This window comes from Gouania willdenowi, chromosome 4, assembly GCF_900634775.1.
Source record: "Gouania willdenowi chromosome 4, fGouWil2.1, whole genome shotgun sequence".
In the NCBI taxonomy this organism is placed as follows: Eukaryota; Metazoa; Chordata; class Actinopteri; order Blenniiformes; family Gobiesocidae; genus Gouania; species Gouania willdenowi.
This window is the reverse complement of record NC_041047.1, coordinates 14,001,751-14,022,000: the sequence shown is the minus strand read 5'-3', so window position 1 is coordinate 14,022,000 and position 20,250 is coordinate 14,001,751. Positions and strand designations below refer to the sequence as shown.

At 36.1% G+C, this 20,250-nt stretch overlaps 1 protein-coding gene across 1 annotated transcript; it reads left to right on the top strand.

Moving 5' to 3' along the window:
* Positions 1-6,331: 6,331 nt before the first annotated feature.
* On the top strand, positions 6,332-19,869 carry gipc3 (GIPC PDZ domain containing family, member 3). The gene is made up of 6 exons (XM_028444880.1): positions 6,332-6,741; positions 11,525-11,710; positions 12,696-12,876; positions 17,353-17,462; positions 18,343-18,424; positions 19,291-19,869. Exons 1-6 carry the CDS (start codon positions 6,460-6,462, stop codon positions 19,440-19,442), a joined length of 993 nt encoding a protein of 330 aa, XP_028300681.1. The 5' UTR covers positions 6,332-6,459; the 3' UTR covers positions 19,443-19,869.
* Positions 19,870-20,250: the final 381 nt, after the last annotated feature.

The following is a 20,250-nucleotide window of genomic DNA, read 5'->3' as shown; positions in this document are numbered from 1 at the left end:
GTATCCTATAGTTACAAGTAATATTATATGTGGACACATGAACTACAATACATGTTGGTGATGATGTATTATACAACAAATATGAGCCCTCTGCTATGTATCCATTCTTAATATGTTATATGTTATGGAGAAGTCACAAGTTAGTTTTTCATTTAATGATCTCTGCACGAAGTGACCTTGAGCAAGTTCTACATGCGTGTTATTGTGAACTTTGGCCTCTGGGAGGAAGTTATTGGAGATAAAAAGACACGAGTGCCGATAACGTTGTTAGAGAATGAATACTAGAAATTACATGCAAATATATTTGTAAGAAAACACAATTCAAAGTCTGACTCAGATATGAAAAATGAGACGAAATTAGTTTATAAATTATCATATAAATCTAACAGACCTTTTTAAACAGACTTTTGCCAACAATCTACAATTAAATGTCAGCCCCTTTCAATCCAATCCAATGTATTTATATATTTTATATGTTATTTGTGATTGTCTTTTCATGTTTCTTGGTCGGGATGTAACTGAAATTGAATTTCCCCTTGGGTATTAATAATCAATCAATCAATCAACTATGTAAAATACCAGCATTAAAAGAACATTTCTTATAAAAACAAGACAATTTTTGTCTTTTACATTTTGTTGACTATTACTTACCGGTTTTTAGATCCTTTTTTTAAAATCCCATTTAAATCTGAGTTCAAAAACTCTCCTTCACTCAACTCCTTATGACTGAAAGGAACATTTTGAAAATAGTTGTATTGTTGATTTCAAACTCTAATGAATGTTTTTAATGTTTTTATTGTCTCTTTATATACAATCTGTTGCACCTTTAGTCATATAATGCACATAGAATTGCTTGTGCTATACCTTGCCATGCCTTTTTGCCTGTCTTGTTGTTTTATTTCAGTACTAACACCATGAAAAGAGCTTAAATGTATTGTTATTTTGAAAAAAAAAAAAGAATCATTACAGTAAAATTGGCTTAGAGATAACATCATTGTTTTATTGATAGAAACATCAAACATTGCATCTGATGTATCTTACTGGTGAAATTTTTGCTTTCCTTCACTGGCTGGAGAATACCTCGCCATCAGGAACAGAGGAGGCAGTGTATATTCCCACATGACACAGGCTGACACAGACGCACCACCCTCATACAATCTGCTTTACGCTAGTCATCCACAGCAGGTTTTCCCTTTTGTTTCCTTTGCCAAACAAATAGACAGATTGAGAGGAGGAAATCACGCAAGAGGAAGTACGCCATCCAATGAAGGGGTGTACGTGCGTGTGTGTTTGTGTGCCCATGTTGACAGCGTGGGCAATAAAAGGCTTTCATCTGATGACTCATCAGTTAAATACTAATATTAAATGGGATTTTAATTGAGTACAAAATCGTCTTGAACATACTGCACATTCTTTGTTATCATATGCATTTATCTATCATACTGGTGTGTTCCTTAGATTGTCTTTTATCTACTTCACCTTTGAAACTGGTCTAAGAATACCAACAGCAATCTTGCTGGAAAAACTTAGTTACAATAAGATAATATTTGAGGGTGCACACAGAAAGAAAATGAACAATAATCTGGTATATTTTTTGAATGACACTCAATCAACTTGATTTAATTTTTTTTTTTTAAATATCATTCAGAGCCACTTGTTCCTGTTCAGGGTTGCGCAGGTGTGCTGGTGTCGATCTCAGCACTCAAAGGGAGCCAGGCGGTGGTACACCTTGGACAGAGTGCCAGTCCATCACAAATTTTCTATCATAAATTACTTATAATCTCGTTTTGTCTCCTGTAGCTGCTTATCCTGTAAAGAGTTGCTGAAAACAACTACGATATCTGTAATTTTGTCATAAGGGAGAAAGTAAACCCTTCTGATTAGGCTGCATGGCTAAAAAACAGAAGTATTGCTAATATTGACAGTTTAAATAAAGAAGAGTGCTTCGCGTAGCCTTGAACTTGAAGGTATTTGTAAAAGAAATCACTGCTTAAACACACATGCAAAGAAACACATTACACTGAAAACACACATTGATAGAGATTCTGGTTTTTGGCAGCAGTAAATACAATGAAGGAAGGTACATCAAAAACAATTTAAAATACTGTATATACACCTTTTGTTACCAATGATGTACAGGGTATGACAAACAAAGATATGCATATACAAATCTGACACTACATTTTATAATGGTGAAGCATGTCTAACAAGGTACAGATGATCAATTATACAAGCAAGAAAATGTAGCCTCACCCTCACAGAGAATAAATCTACATGTGCATTATGTCAATTATGCCAATACATCTCAAAGAAAAATGATACAATGCCTAATGTTGTGAAACACATACAGCCAATTTAAAACATATAAGCAGAGGTTGCAATGCTTTATCTTCAACAGGAAGAGAAAGACAGATAGCCTTTGTTGGAAAGAATCCTTGCTTATCTGTTGGCAAATAGTTTGTTTTCGCAAAGGACATTTAGATTATCAGATGTTGGAGTCAAAACTCTAACCTTGGGGTACTAGCTAACACCTTGGCCTGAATAACTGGGGCAATGACGCACAAAAACCACATTCATTATATCACAGGTGTGAAGAAATGCTTACAGTGCAGAATAAAAAAGGCCATTTTATACTGCAGGAGTACTAAATCATGCAGAGATGCATACCATACGCTTTGTTCAAATAATGGCTGCGCTGCACATAGTGAGTGTCATGCAGAGAATGTCACTGACAAACAAAAGTTTATTTTTTGGCAGTTTACTCAGTCAGGTATTTGTTACTTTGCAAACCCCTTTAGTGAAAGTGCATTCTTCCACAAAAATGAAAAGAGTCATTGATTGAGAGAGACTGACAAACTAGCCAGCTATTCAAAATTGGATTTATGTGGAATTTCCTCATCTGAAAAATAAACAAATTGCTATTTGTATGGAAATATCTCGCATCTCATGGGATTGACAGAGAAAACAAGATTATCAAGGGAATCAACATGTAACTGAGTCTCAAGTTTTCCCTGATTCCAACTCTTCAACACAGCTGAATCCCAATCAACCTTTTGTGTAGAGACTTTACAAATGCCCCTAGTGCTGTGGTCTTTCTTTACAAACAACAACAAATTGCCCTGCAACAATGACTTGCATAAGATAGGGTGGATTTAAAGGTTACATTATTAATTTAGTGGGTAAATTAGGACTGTTTCATAGTCATTGAATGGCTTGGGTTTTTCCCAAAGAACTGAACGCTCATATTCTCCATCTGTGGCAATATCAGCTTCATTCAATTCAGTCCATTCATTCAATTAAAGCCAAGTGAAATCTTACATTTATTAACTTTAAAAGAATTATATAATTTATCTGCAATAATCTATTTTCCTTATTTATATGATATCAACAGATTGCCCAATTTAGACTTCTTAAAAAATATTATTCAAAACTTAAACTGAAAGCGAATTTAAATTAAATTTAACTTTGCATACACAATACGTTTTACCACCTTTTAACACCAACAAGAAGTGGATTTGTTTAAGTAAAATTGTGTGTGTTAAATCAAAATCTCATATAGCTCTATAGAAATGAAGAGCGCTTGGATTCAATTCTGATGTAAATTTGATTGAATTTGTTGCTTTAAAGAGAAATCTCCATTATTTATCTGGCAAACCTCTGAATAAATGGCATGTTGCTTTATTTTACGCAAACAGAAAGAACAAGAAATGGCAAAAAAGAAGAAAATAAACCTTTAGGTTGATTCCTGATATGGACATCAATAAACTTTATTCAGCAAATATGGAGAGATTAATGCAACAAACTTACACATACATGAGGATCATTGGGACTTTAAAGTTGCCCTCTACACTAATGTGATGAAGAACATTGTTAGCTTCTTACCAAACTCCAAGTAGGCAGATGCCTGTCAGTCAGGAATGTGCATTAGTTTGTACCATTCAGTTCTATCCTCGTATAACCTTCTCTTTTCTACGTCGGCTAGACTTGTTCTTTTTTTTGTTTAGGTATTCATTCATGTACGAGAACCATCTTTTCCTTGGTCTCCCAGTTGATCTAGTAGCACCTTCCACTGTGTAGTTGTCGGCCATGTCCAAACCATTTGCTCTTAATCTTATTAGAGATTGGTATGACTTTCAACCTTTTTACATAGTAAGTAAGTAAGTAAGTAAGTAAGTAAGTAAGTAAGTAAGTCAATTTGATTTATAAAGTGTTTTTCACAGATAAATGTCACAGTGCTGTACAAAACATAGATGAATTAAAACAACAGGAGCAACATCATGAAATGGATAACAAAAGTTAAAAATCCATTTACCGAAAGCTTTTCTGAAAAGCTAAGTCTTCAGATGCTTTTTAAAAGAGTCCACACAGTCAAGCTCACGGAGGGACTAGTGCAAGTCATTCCAAAGTCTGGGGGCTACAACCTGGAACGCCAGGTCTCCCCGGGTTTTAAAATGACTTTGGTTTTGGGGATCTTTAGGAGACCCTGGCTTGAAAACCGAAGGATGCACCCTGAAGTGCAGGGGCTCAACAAATCAGCGATATACTGAAGGGACTAACCATGCATTGTCAGGACTAAAATTTTAAACTCAATGCAAAATTTAACTGGAAGCCAATGAAGACTTGATAGAATGGGGGTAATGTGGGCTGTTCTGGGTGCACCGATCAAAAGTCTGGCAGCAGCATTTTGTACAATCTGAAGTCTGTTTAGAGTCGACTTGTTGCAACAAGTCAAATCAGAATTACAATGATCAATGCAAGATGAGATGAACATGTGGATGATCATTTCAAGATCCGATTTATACAACAAGAGCCTCACTTTAGAGATATTTCTCAGGTGATTAAAATAGTTTTTGGTCAGTTGTCAACAGTGACTGATCAAACACAACCCCAAGGTTTTCTGAGGCTGGGTTTCACACATGAGCCCAGAGCACCAAGGGAGTTCTTGATCAGGGGGATCTTTTTATTGGGAGCAATGATCAGAGTTTCCGTTTTGTTAGAATTTATCTGAAGGTAATTTGATGACAACCAGTTTTTGATGCAAGATACACATTGCAAGAACACAGATAAAAAAGTGAATCTTTGAGTCATTGAAGGATCAATACAATGAAATATCATCGGCATAGAAATGATAAGACACATTTCTAAAACCACTAATCAACCGACCAAGCGGCATCAGGCAAAACAAAAACAAAACAGGCCCCAGACAGAGCCCTGTGCAACGCCACATGACAGGTTGGACACATTAGACATTACATTGTTGAAAGCAACATTAAAAGTTCTTTCATTTACATATGAAGAAAACCACTGGAGAACAGCCCCAGAAAACCCCATCTCAGATTTGAGTCAATCAATCAGTATACCGTGATCTACAGTATCAAAGGCAGATGTCAAATCGAGTAAAACAGGTCAACATTGCGGATTTTGTCCATTTCTAGTTTCTAGTTTACACCGTTTATCATATGGATTACTTTCACATCTGTTGCTGTTATCTTATTCATGTTGTTTTTATTGATGTTCAATGCTTCACTACCATCAAGCAGGATATGGTGCAGTATTCCAATGTGTATATTTTTTTGGCTTTTACTGGAACATGTCGGTCTTTGGGAATCTTATAGAGGAATCACAGGTTTTGCAAAAACTTCTCGATTCCTTCATTGTTCGCTAAGTCTGTCAGTCCATTCTCAGAAAGCAGGCTGTCGAGATACCTAAACGTTGGCACCTCTAACTCTAATATCAGTTGTTATTTGATATCTTCTGAGCAATACTATTTCTGTTTTTTTCCTAAATTGAGCTTGAATCCATGTTTATTGAAGCATTCAAATTTGAAATAATAATTTAAGTTGTCATATTAGCTAATTTAAAAAAAACACGTTTTATAAGAATTATAAGAATAGTGTCTGTATATCTGTCTCAGAAATGTCTCAGCCAACTTCTTTCATCTAAAGCCTTTAAGCAGTCACCTTATTGCTTACCAGTGGTTTCGTCTTACCTATAAAGCTGCTCCACTGTGAATGACTGTCTCTCTGTGGCAGCCTGACAATAATTCAGCAGTTTTTTTTATTTCGGGAGAATTGTTTCAGGAGAGTTAGGTGTAAGACGTAGATCTAACTATAGACTGACTTGTGGATTAAAGTCCTAGCCCGAGCCTATATATGAGGAAACCTTTACCTAATGGTTTTGTTTGTGCTGTCAGTGAATAAACGACTAGAAGCTTCAGTATTACACATGCAGACTAGGTGTCAGGTTTCTACCTGGTAGGGCCTGGCTGGCCTCTTTTGCTACTGTTGCCAGGCTACTCTCATCACTAATTCATCTATGTTCTTCACCTCAAAGCCCATGGGTGGCAAGTTACTTGGGTTATTGGTCAGTCAAGTAAGGGAAAGGATAATATTTGCATTTCTATAGATATAGTGCACTAGCAAGGGCTCCCAAAGGAGGCCCAAACATTAGCTAAAGCTGATGCAGAACGGGGAGATTATGAGCCCGAAGGACTCCAAGGCAGCAGGGGCAGAAAGTATGGAGGAGAAGAGGACACAGGGTCAGGGATGTGTGGAGCCTACAGCACCTCCGCTTCCCCCGCCTTCACCACCACCTCCTGGGCCACCAGAATACCCCAGACCAAGGCTCATCTTCCATACTCAGCTGGCCCACGGCAGTCCAACAGGCCGAATTCATGGATTCACCAATGTAAAGGAGCTGTACGCCAAGATTGCAGAAGTATTTAACATCTCCCCCTCAGAGGTAACATTAATGTTGGCTATGCTTGAAACATGATCACAGAACAGTAGTTCTGAAAATACTTTTGGATATTTTTTTAGATGTATTAAGGTAGTATTGCTTAGTGTTGTGTTTCCTTTCTGGATGTTTTTCCACATTGTTCATTTAAGCTTCATTTACTCTGCTATCTGCTAAGCCTATCTGTTTTTTATTTCTGAATGATGTTGCGATCATAAAAAATTCTGTAGCAACAGATGGTATGAGTGTTGTTGGCCACATCCAAAGAGTAGATAGATTGAACACACAGCAGCAGTTCCTCTAAACATTAGTTACGAAATAGTGTGGTGTAGTGAAGGCCATGGTTAAGGTTTATTGTATCTGAGCCTGCTCGGAATAACTGATAAGAGATGGGATGAGTGCCTTTGTTGCTTATGTATTGTTTAACTTTGATGTTACTGAAAACCAGTGACCAGTGATCACTTTCATTCTTACAATAGCTTTAGGTTTTATCTCTGTCGAGTTAATTGCCTTAAATTTTTGTTATATTTGCATGTTAAGGCATCTCAGAAGTTTTTAAGGGTCTTATAACAGTGCTTGGTCTATAGGGTTACTATAATATAAATGATTTATTGAATTTCTATTGATTGTAGTTTTAAAAATCTTTGGTTGACAGACTTAAAAAAAACTAAAAAACAAGACTTGCAGGAGAGTAGCCTCCCTACATTATGAAAGGGAATCAACCTTTCATTTGGAAAAAAGGCAGGTTACACCCTGTACTGACCCGCAGTTCACAACATGCATACAGATAATATTATGATAATAGCTCAAATCGTTGTCGTGAGACTCAAATAAACTTAACACATTAGTGAAGTGTAGCAAGTAACCCAACCATTTTGCTGAAAATGTAAAAGTTTGCATCTTTGAAAGATTGAATACCCATGAAATGTGGGCTATTTCATTATATTTTAAAAAAAAACTCTTCAAAGTGTTTTATTATAATTATTAGTGTATAAATATATATAATAGTGAATTTTATATATATTTATATATATATATATATATATATATATATATATATATATATTATATATATATTGGTAATTGTTATATCAATAGATAGATACATTAAATAAGATTATTGTTCTGTGTTTGACAGTATAGTGGAAGTGTGGAGAGTGGTTTGCAAGCTTGCGACTGTAACAAACTGTAGAAATCATGCTGTAACAATCATATCTATAAAACGTTGAATGGCAGGCGACCTTTAGAAGTTATTTCTGAAAACTTCAGATAGCTTTTGAATATTTTTTTTTTAGATGTATTAAGGCAGTATTGCTTAGTGTTGTGTTTCCTTTCTGAATGTTTTTCCACATTGATCATTTCATCTTCATTTACTCTGTTGTCTACTAGGCCTATCTGTTTTTTATTTCTAAATGATGTAGCGATCATAAGGGTGTAAACTACCACATATAGAGTAATACCCTCATACGTAACTGACTACGGCCTAGATATGGCTCCAGTTACTGTTGGGTCATTCCATGTCATTTCACAAAGGGCCCACGTACTTCAGTCTAAAAAAATTCTGACATTTTTTACAGATTTTTCTGTGATGATTCAATAGGCTTCCCGTAATCCTTTAGTTTGATCAGATGAACACTTATTAAAACATGGCCAATTTTGTGAGGGTGGTATGTGTAGATTTTTGCACATCCTTATTTTTCTTCCATTTTCAACTTCCAATATCTGAGGAACTACAAATTTGGTAAAGTAATACAGCTTCACCTACTCTCAGAATATACAAAAATATTTGCTATACAATCCTATCTGGTGGACATGCCAGCCTCTCTAAATTGGAAAAAAGTTTGTCAGGGTTTCAGGCTCGAACAGCTTTGAGCTATGTACATAGACTGTTCAAATCCCTAATTATTAGTCACATATATGCATTGTTTCTTGGGTGACAGTCTCTTCTGATTTTTTTTTTTTTTACCATTTCCATAGGCCCATAACTGCATGTGGGAATGTAAAAAAAAATTAATCTCTCTTTAATATATAGTACAAATATTTCCCTTTCTTGGGAAGTAAAACATTTTTTTTCTTTTTGTGACTTCATTTTTATTTTAGACGCATACTTTTGATTATTTCAATACTCGCAAAATGACATGAAATGACTTATAGTTATGTATTGAATAACTATTTCAAAATGTATTTAATATGCAAAGTTTGGAAAAATAAAGAGATTCTGTGAAGTGATGAATTTCATGATAATCCGAAAAGATTTTAGAAAAAAATTCTATAGCAACAGAGTGTTGTTGGCCACATCCAAAGAGTAGATAGATTGAACACACAGCAGCAGTTATTGTAAACATTAGTAACGGTTAAGGTTTATTGTATCTGCATCTATCATAACAACTGATAAGAGATGGGATGAGTGCCTTTGTTGTTCAAGTACTGTTTAACTTTTATGTTACTGAAAACCAGTGACCATGATCCTTTCACTTTTATTCATTCAGTAACTTTAGATTTTATCTCTGTCAAGTTAATTGCCTTCAATTTTTGTTATATTTGCATGTTAAGGCATTTCACAAGTTTTTAAGGGTCTTATAACAGTGCTTGGTCTATAGAGTTACTATAATATATAATGGTTTATTGAATTTCCATTGATTGTAGTAACTATTTTCAATTTGAATACCACAAACAGGATTAAAAACCCAACCCTTTTGCTGAAAATGTAAAAGTTTGCACCTTTGAAAGACTGAATCCCCATGAAATGTGGGCTATTTCATTATTAAACAAAAACTCTTCAAAGTATTTTATTATAATCCTTAGTCAAAATAAGGACATAGACAGAAAACATGAATGTGTTTAATATTAATAATGAATTATAAATATATATATTGGTAATTGTTACACAGATACATTAAATTAGATTATTGTTCTTTTGACAGTATAGTGGAAGTGTGGAGAGTGGTTTGCAAGCTTGCGACTTTAACAAACTGTAGAAATCATGCCGTAACAATCATATCTATAGAACCTTGAATGGCAGGCGACCTTTAGATACAAGGCTCTTTGTGTGTAAAATAGTGCAACAGTAGCCTTGACCTGTGTGCAGACTGTAAAACAGCTGCATGCAAGTACTGAAACATCCAAGACCTTGAACTGTTGTGAGACTGTTCCATTTGATAGAAGTCTTTGGAAATGAAAACTCATCCTCGATAACAGTTAGACACACCAAGATTATCCTAAATTACACATTCCCTTGCATTCTGCAAAACGGAAACTTAAAGCTCAGGTAGTCAAAGATTAGAGGTTAATGCCTTTGAGCTTCACGTTTGTTAATTAACTCACAAGTTGTGGTCAAACAATATACCTTGGCAAATGTGTTAGAAGAAATATGTAAGATATAATGATTATGTTGGGAAGCGTCACATCCAGCACCCGGTCACTCAGCACTGGCGTCCCCCAGGGGGGTGTTCTCTCCCCACTGCTCTTCTCCCTCTACACCAGGGGTCTGAAACCTTTACTCTCCAAGGAGCCTCATCTCACCTGGACTAAAGTCCTCCTGGAGCCAGAAAAAAACCTTCTCAATGAAGACAATACAGTGTATTAAATTCTATACAGTTAAAATTATGTAGAATAATGTTTGATTTTACTTGATTTGATTTATATTGATCATGTAAATGGAAACTTAAAAACAGTTTAAAATAAAATAAAATAAATCAAGAAATAAACATCAAGAAATAAAACAGTATCTCGCATCTTCAAATTCTTATGCATCTCAGTTTACATGAACACAATGTTGTATAAAGAAGATTTTTTTTTAGTTAATGTATTTGAAAGGCTACAAAAAGTAACTTGAATTGGATAATGCATGATCAAGTGGTCAACACATGCTAATTGCTCATTTTTTGCCACACATAAACCATGCATATTTAACCGGCACCTTGGCGGTTTAAAATCATTTTTTCCAGAATAGTGTTTTTGTTGGTTTAGTTATCTTAGCAGGAATGAAAAACTTAGGGTTAGCCGCAGGTGCAGGAAAGTTTATGAAAGTTGCAGGAGGTGAAGTAGGAAGGTGCTGGGTCATTGCACAATGTGATTTATTTTTAGGTTAAGAAATTGTTATATCTTGATTTTATTTGTCTTTAATAATTAATAGCTTCTGTAAAAATAAAAAAATTAAAATAAATACAAAATGTTATGCTATAGGGAGCCATTGCAAAAGAGATAAAGAGCCACATTAGGCTCCAGAGCCGCATGTTGCAGACCCCTGCTCTACACCAATGACTGCACCTCAGAGGACCCCTCTGTGAAACTCCTCAAGTTTGCAGACGAAACCACCATTAACGGTCTCATCCAGGACGGGTACGAGTTTGCCTTCAGACGGGAGGTGGTACAGCTGTCTCTCTGGTGCAGTCAGAACCATCTGGAGCTGAACTAGACTGTGGAGATGACAGTGGACTTCAGCGGTATTATTTAATAGACGAGTGAAAATGTTAACCAGACTACTTAGTCCACTATGAATAAAAATAATGAATAAATGCCACACAAGCATTGCCTCGTCTTTAAATCACTGGTCTCTATCGCCCTCTGCTGTTAGAAATCTACAATACACGTCTAAATGAATTCTGAAGGTCGAGCCAGTTATCTCCTTAATACATGCAGGAGGCAATGAAAAGACTCAGAGATGAGTAGTTTGCAGTTTTATACCACATTTCAAACTGATTGGTGTCATTTTTTTGGTTTTGTTCTTAAGATGATCGATAATGCGCTTTGGAGCATTTGTAATATTCTGTTTCCCTTTCTCTTTTAGATCCTTTTTTGCACACTGAACTCTCATAAAGTGGACATGCAGAAACTTTTGGGGGGTCAGATTGGACTAGAGGATTTCATCTTTGCTCATGTCAGAGGGGAGACCAAAGAGGTGGAGGTGACAAAGACAGAAGATGCTTTGGGTCTCACCATCACGGACAATGGAGCTGGATATGCCTTCATTAAGGTGAGTGTAAAAAACAAAAAGGACAATATACCCTTTGACACTATTGTCTGTTCTGTGTCAATAACTGCAATACCTTATTAGTATCCATTGTGTTTACTCATTCTCTTTTTTTTCAGATTTAAACATTAACTATTCCTGTTTTGTATTCACGGTTATTTCTATAATTTATAACAGGATTTTTGCTATTTTGCTTCTTAATTAGGACTCGGTTTGTCTGTATCTTTTTGTTTTTGGTCATTTACATAGTTTTTGATTCAAGTAAAATATTGGATAATAAGTTTGCAGTAGGCGGACATTTCACAGGATTCTTTAAATTTAATGTAAATTACATAAAGTGTTTTATTCATTATTGTAGTTAGAAGTTTGTTTAGTCCATTTTGAGAAAAGTAATTTGTTGTCGTTGTCATTTGCAGTGGTTCTCAAACTTTATTGGCTCAAGTACCCCCTTTCTTTTATTTCTGACCCCCTTTGTCCGACGACAGCATTTTGCTCAGAATATTATGAAAAAACTACTATCGTGTGTTATAGAGTGATAGCACACATTTCAAAGAATGTTATTTCATAAATAAGTGGAATGAAAGAGTATTTAGTGCCTCCTGAATAGATTTATTTGATAATTTTTATAATTTCCGGTCATCTCCTGCCTGGTGTGGGGCCAAAACTGACCCTTGAATTTTTAGTTCATGTTTTATTCAAGATCAATTTCCTTCATCATTACTATGATTATAATTTTTAATAAAGATAAACATTATAAAACCCCATATTTCTAATTCTTTCACTTGTTAATTTGCTCCCTGGAGTGCTGTTGCGTACCCACATTTGAGAAACACTGGTTTATACGATCTCTTAGAGATATTTCTGTCAAGGGAACCTAGTTGGAAAGCCATAATGCATGCACAATTTGAGAGTCAAACATCTGTGTATCAAAACAACTATAGTGAGACAGCTTCATCATACAGTATGTGTTTTAACGTGTTTCTTTCAGAGGATAAAAGAGAGCAGCACCATTGACCGGCTGAAGACAGTGTGTGTTGGTGACCACATCGAGGCTATCAATGACCAGAGTATTGTGGGGTGTCGACACTATGAGGTTGCTAAGATGTTAAAAGAGCAGCCCAGAGGAATACCCTTCACTCTTCGCTTAGTGGGGCCCAAAAAGGCCTTTGGTGAGTGGAGGTGGTTTGGTTTTGTCTTCAGTTTGTCATCATTGAACAAAAGAGAAAGCTGAGTATTCACCTCACTCAACATTTAAAAAAAATCATTTAAAAATCTGGTCAATGCCCTTGCATAAAAAGAGAAAAGGCTCAAACCTGTGATTCATTTGCTGATGACGACCAGAATGGGCCTCAATGAAAGAGGAAAAGAAAACCTGACGTTTCCTTTTCTTCTTTAATTGCTTTTCACAGCCCTCACACCTCACACCTCACACGTGTCTGTGGGCGATTTCTTTTTCATGAATATTTTATGGAAATTTGCACTAAAAACCTGCCACTAAAGTACACATTTTATGACAATAATTAAGAATGTATTATTATTATTATTATTATTATTAATAATAATAATAATAATAATAATAATAATAATAATAATAAATGGCACCAGCCAGAACACTGCAGTTCATTTCAATGCCCCAGTGGGAAAGCAGACATATCCATTCATCCATCCATCCATCCATCCGCCCATCCGTCCATCCATCCATCGGTCCATCCATCCTCAAACAGCTCACATATCTGTATGTACACTGCCAGTGCACCAGGCATGTTACATATGGGTTAAGTTGTCAGTTCTATGCCGGGTTTTACTAAGCAAAGAGAAACTCAATCACACATACAGTACATGATGATAACATTTGATTGTGACCAATTTATTTTAGCAGCCCAAACATACAGTCAATGTTGTGAAGAACTATCATCTGTGTGAAAGACAAGAAACATAACGGTGTGGTCCCTAAAAGGGTCATCATGATATATCCTAATATGTAATTTGTCTGATTTTACACTAAAAGACAGAAAGATTAGTGGATGCCCACATTACTAGAAGGATTTGGGTATGTTTTCCAAGATAGTTGTTACAACCTACAAAAAATATATAATAATAATAATTATTATTTTTATTATGATGAAGCCCTTTTAACATGTTACAAAGTGCTTTCCAAAAGCAACTATACATTGGAACATATAAGATATAAAGTTTTGGTCAGAGATTAAAATTGTTAAAGAACAGAAACATAAAAACAAGTTAGAAGTTAATAAAAATCAAGGAAGGCTCTCTGATAGAAGTATGTTTTAAGATGTGATTTAAAAATAGTGCTTGTGATTTAATAATACTGTTCTCAGTACAAATACGCAACTACCACGTAGCAGAAGACTGTATACAATACTATCTTCTTAACGTTCCTCAAACTTAGCTCTACACAGCAGCCCTAAAAATATCTAGTAATATATATATATATATATATACATATATATATATATATATAGTAATCAAATAATGTGCAGTTCTATTAGGATTCACTGTTTCAAAGGATGGAAATCATGGGCTCATGTACAGGCATGCGGCATTAGTTTTGGTGTTCAGACATACAGCAGTCACTGCCAAAACAGTTGTAAATATTTAAATCAAATGTACGACTTGTGTTGTTGCTGTTGCCATGGTGCTTTTATGTTATTTACTTTTTAAACAGTTGTTTATCAGGGAGAAAGAGCCAATAGTTTAATTGAGTAACAATGACAAAAAGAAGTGCACACAACACAACATGGCTCCTTACGGTTCTGTTTCATGTTACAAAGTTTATTCCAAGTCAAGTTAAACATGCATCATTGACAGCCTTGAAGAGCTTAAACAATTGTTTGCACTTATCACTAATGTTGGAACTTGACCACGTTTTCCTCCGCCACACCAAAGCAAACAGCTATAACAAACAGCTTTAAGTGTTTTGTTAGGAAAGGAAAAGAAAGTCGTTCTTTGTTTGGGAGGGTCTGATTAGTGCGTTGAATACTGTGCTTATCAGAAGGGAAATCAAAGTCATGTTTGAAATTTCCTGTCATTGATCCGAAACACTTAACGAATATTTTCACGCCACTGCGGAGAAAGAGTCTTGCTGCAAAATTGTAACATGCAAAGTAAAATAGTAGTCAAACCATATTTTAAAAATTAATCCATATGAATCTATATTCGAAACACATTTAACATAAATTGTGTTCTATTCCAGTAAACCTATGTTGTTTCTCTTCATGGACTAAAAATAATCTTGTATAGTGCAAAGTGTTTCGTCCCAGATATCTGGAGCTCAACTACTGGTACATGTTTAAATTTATGATCCTCCAATGAAGAGTGGATGCTCTGAGTGGCCAAATTTGGTCTGCATGCCTTGAGTTTAACAGTGTGCTCCAGACTATTGTTGAGACTATTTGGTTTGCAGTAAAGCTGCTGTTATATTTCAGATTTGTGATAAGCTACTGTGTGGAGTTTGCATGTTCTCCCCGTGCTGCATGGGCTTCCTCCCACAATCTAAAAACATGACTGTTAGGTTGATTGGAGTCTCTAAATCACCTGTAGTAGTGAGTGTGAGTGGTTGTTTGTGTCTGTGTTGCCCTGCAATGGACTGGCACCCTGTCCAGGGTGTACCCCCTCCTAGTGCCCAGTGTGAGCCGGAGATAGGCACCGTTAGACCCCCGCGACCCTGAAAAAGTGGGTATGAAAATGAATGGATGGATAGTGATAAATGACGGTGTAAAAGGGAATCACTCTAGTCTGGGTTAAAGCGTTTTTTGAACATCTTGTTGTAAATATTAAGAAAAGTTAATACACAATCCGGGAAAGAATAATTAAACAAATAGAAAATGTTTCATAAAAATACTAATCAAGTTAAATTGCAATACAAGTCTAGCAAATGTTTGTATATATTTGTTTAGTATTTTCTGTCTTCAGATTTGAGGAATATTAAATTGAGAATAGGTTGTATATCAATCATTAATTACCGTTAGCAGGGTTAGCATCACTCAAGGCAACAAACACATAATTATAGATTTGGTTTTGACTGAGAGTAGATATCAGGAAGTAAAGTATATTTATCTTTTTATCAGGGATGTCCCGATACAACTTTTTCATTTCCGATATGATAACGATATTCAATCAATCAATCAATCTTTATTTGTATAGCGCCAAATCATAACCAATGGTATCTCAAGACACTTTACAGTAGAGCAGTCTTAAGGACGGACTCTTCATTTTATGGATACACACATATGCATATATACGTATATACATATGTATCCCACACCCAACATGAATTCATCATGGCGGCAAGGAAAACCTTCTGTTAAGCAGCAGGAACCTTGTGTGGATCCCATTCCTATGATGAACAGCCATCCACGTTATGCTGTGTTGGGTGTGTGCAGAGGAGAGGGTGGAGACAGAGTTGTTGAGACTCTGTAACTCCACACTAAGGATCCCACGGACCTGCAAGACAAAAGCCAGAAGGAGTACAGCAGCAAACACACAAGGGAAGAAGCAGACATAGGGGGAGTGTTTGAGAGAGGAATGGGACCCTCTCCGGTCCCTCTCTAACCTAAATGACCTCTCTCTTAACGCCCTCTCCAACCGAGCATGCCAGACCCCCCCCCCTGGCAGTCGCTGCCTATTGCATCTTAACTATGAGCTGGTTCCTAACTAAAAGCTTTACCAAAGAGGAATGTTTTGAGCCTAACCTTAAAGGTAGAGAGGGTGTCTGCCCCCCGAACCGTGGTTGGTAGATGGTTCCAGAGAAGTGGGGCCTGATAACTGAAAGCTCTTCCTCCTACACTACTTTTAGAGACAAATGGAACAACGAGTAGTCCAGCATTTTGAGAGCGTAGTGTTCTGGCCTTGCGTATCAGCCAACATCAATATTGATCCGATATCAGCATGAATCATACATACTTTTTCTGCCTTCTTCTTTGGATCGGGACTGTCACGGTTTATGGATGGTGTGGACCCAAATGCAAGGAGAGATGGAGGCAGAATGCAGGAGTAGCGTTCATGGAACCAGTCCCTGTTTATTCATCCAACAAAAACCAAAATCCAGCACGAAGAAATCAGGGAACAAAACGCAGCAGGACACAAGGAGGGTTCACAACACACAATGAACCAGCAACAACACTGTGTCCAAGCACTCAGCTAAATAGTGGAGGAGGCCTGATTAGGAATGGGCCACACCTGAGTGGAAACAAGAGGGAGCTAATCAGTCACCAACCAAGCACACAGACATCACTGGGGGGTGGAGCCACAAGCAGGAATACCTGAAACACAGACCAGAGTTAAACACAGGAGGCCATAATAAACAAAGACACAGAAAAACTGAAAGAGGACCCTTAAGGGCTAGATAAACTCAACATAACCTGACAGGGACACCCCTACTTTTTATTCCTAGTTATTTACAGAACTTACTTTTTGAGTGACAGGATATAGTTTAAACATCCAAATGAGCTTTGATAAAAGTGACAAATGTGTAATTGTGATGACCTTTACTTATGTGTAGCATATCCATCTATCCATTTTCTAACCAACTTGCTAGTTTTCAGGGTCTCGGGGATATATAGCATATCATTTAAGACGTGTGTTTGTGTGTGTGTGTGTGTGTGTGTGTGTGTGCGCGCGCTTAGATATGATTGGAATGAGAACTCGAGCACCAAAATCTAATGAGGGTAAACTGGTGAATGGCAAAGAGACTCTGCGACTTCGCTCCAAAGGCGCTGCTACAGTACAGGAAGTGGTAAGTTGTTGTTCTCATTTCTCAGATAAAGACTGCATCAACATCCCAATGAACTCCAACACTAATCCTATTCAATTATTACATGATAATAATCCTATTATACAGGATGTTGACTCAACTCAAAACTGAACACACAAATGAGTCAGACACGAACTCAACTGTTATGTTGACAAAGTATCTTTGGCTCAAGAAAAAGCATCCCTTCGGGCCCACGTGTCAAACTCAATGTCCGGGTACTGACATTGTTTAGAACATCCAATTTGGCTGGCAGCAGAAAGCCAAAAAGTCAGAGAACCCATGAATCCTTGTGTAAATTTCCAACTAATTCACTTGTCGATATCTCAGATAGATATGTCCAAATGAATACACAAATTCAATGAAACTCCACATTCCACCAAATTTCCCCAAATTACATAAAAAATGGTCACAAAATCAAATACATTGAAAGTGAAGATCCTGCAGGGACTGAAATCTGTCACTTATTGCTTGAATATCATCAGTGTCGTACATATTTGATCATTTATTTATATGTGGAAGTGCAAACTACAGCAAAAATAATGATTAAATTGCTAATTTTTCCACCTAAAATCTGCGGCCCACTTCAGATATACTGCTCCGTATTTGACCCTAGAAACTAAAATGAGTTTAACACCCCTCCCTTATGGCAAGACAGGTTAGATGAGTTATTATAAAAAATTATTAATACCCTTATATGAATCAATGTCATGGTGAAAAAAAAATATATTCTTTAGCTCATCATAGGTTTTCCCCTTCTTCTTCTTTAATGTTTTGACAAGTGTAAGTCTTCCTCTTAATATTTGGAGAGGGAACACCCAAGGGATTACATTACACCTCTGTGTTTGTCTGTTTGCTGTGGCAGCAGAATGAGTTTGAAGAGCAGGCCACCAGGAAAGTGGACGACCTCCTGGAGAGCTACATGGGCATCAGAGACTTGGAGCTGGGTAAGGCCACCAATGAACTGTGTTTGCACTTCTAATATACAAACAAGTGATATATCCTCTACAGAATTTCTGTTCATGGTACCATGCTGTCACTTTAACACAACCCACTACTTCGGCTATTCTCATTTTCCTATATTACTGACAGCCTGGGTGTTATATGACCGCTGCATATTCTAGTATTGAATATCAGGGTGTTTGTTTAATCCTTATTATTGTGATTACAAATACTGGTACATTTCTTTAAGAGACTTTTAAAAAAAAAAAGTCCAAATTGATTTTGGTAATCATGTTTTTTAACAAAAAAAAACAAAAAAAACATTGATGCATAACACGTAATGCGTAGCACGTAAACGCGCGGTCACTAGATGTCAGTGAACTACCTCACTCCTCAATGTACTTTAGCTTGGAAGTTGATTGCACTTTATTTTCATAAAACCTACTGGGCACTTTTATAGATGTATGTGGTTACGTAAAAAAAAAAAAAAAAAGAATTTAAGAACTTAACATAATCAAAATCTGTCATAGAAGCAAAAGTTTAACTTGTAATTTGACAGTTTAACATACAATTTGTGTTTTTTTATGTTGGTGCTTGAATTACAGTTAGTTACCATTTACTCGTTCTCACAAGTTTAAAAAAAAAAGGAAACAAATTGTATTTCATACCGCTTTGTACTTGTAAAGGTGAAATATGTAATTATTGATATTGTGATGTACATCGTATTGTTTAGTATCTTGATATATCGTATCGTCAGATTCATGGCAATGCACACCCCTATACGAGAGCATCCCTAAATTTGATGCAAAACTTAAAAAAGAAAAGAAAAATCAGTAAAGTCTGTCGGCCTCCTGTTCTGTTTCTTCTGCAGCAACTACCATTGTGGAAGCAGGAAAAGACAAGAAGAACCCTGATGATTTTGCAGAGGCTCTGGATTCAGTTCTGGGAGATTTTGCTTTTCCCGACGTCTTTTTGTTTGACGTTTGGGGAGCCATCGCAGAAATTAAAAATGGCAGGGTTTAAACATTGAAATATAATTTCCTTAAGAACGTAGTTCAGCATTTTTTAATCACTTTTTGTTTTAACACTCAAATGTATATATTACATTGTTATTTACACTATAAAGTTTCAACTGTAAATTAAAAAATTACAAAATATATCCAAGGATTTTTTTCTCCCAGAAACCTTAAGTGTTAAAAACATTGTGTGCTGGACTTCTTGTTATCTAAGAAGTGTGATAAGGCAAAACCGTGTTTCTGATGATGAAAACAAATGAGGAAAAACCAGAGGGGAAGTTTATGAGACGTTAGAATTGAGAATATAATAGTTTCCTATACAGTGAATATCATCCAAAATCTGAGTACAGGGGTTCTCAACCTTGGGGTTGTGAGAGACAAGGAGGGGGTCGCCAAATGCCTTAAAGAAACAAAGAATATTTTTTAATATTCAAGCCCATTTTTTTATTATTTTTACCCTTTTTCTGCAACTTCACCAAACTTGCCACATTTTAACCTATTTTTATCACTTTTTCTTGCAATATTTTTGCCCTTTTTTAATGCATTTTTGCTACATTTCTCCCATTTCTGTCGCTTCTCTATCAAATTCCAATGCCTGTTCTGCACATTTTTCCATTTTCAAGACATTTTAGGCATTTGTAAACCTTTTTCACCACTTTCCACCACTTCTTTTCACCATATTTAATGCTTACCGGTACTTTTGCCAATTTAACCACATCCACAATTTGTCATGCCCATTATTTGGCAGTTCAAACTAATTGTTCCTACTTTTTTCTGCCACTTTTAAGCCAATATTGACACTTTGAACCCTTTCT

What these genes read in the sequence shown, in the direction of transcription:
- gipc3 (XM_028444880.1), top strand. Translation starts at nt 6,460, where the DNA reads ATGCAGAACGGGGAGATTATGAGCCCGAAGGACTCCAAGGCAGCAGGG. An exon ending in CTGGATATGCCTTCATTAAG is followed by an intron (nt 11,711 to 12,695) that starts GTGAGTGTAAAA and finishes TGTTTCTTTCAG; the next exon opens with AGGATAAAAGAGAGCAGCAC. An exon ending in GGGGCCCAAAAAGGCCTTTG is followed by an intron (nt 12,877 to 17,352) that starts GTGAGTGGAGGT and finishes GCGCGCGCTTAG; the next exon opens with ATATGATTGGAATGAGAACT.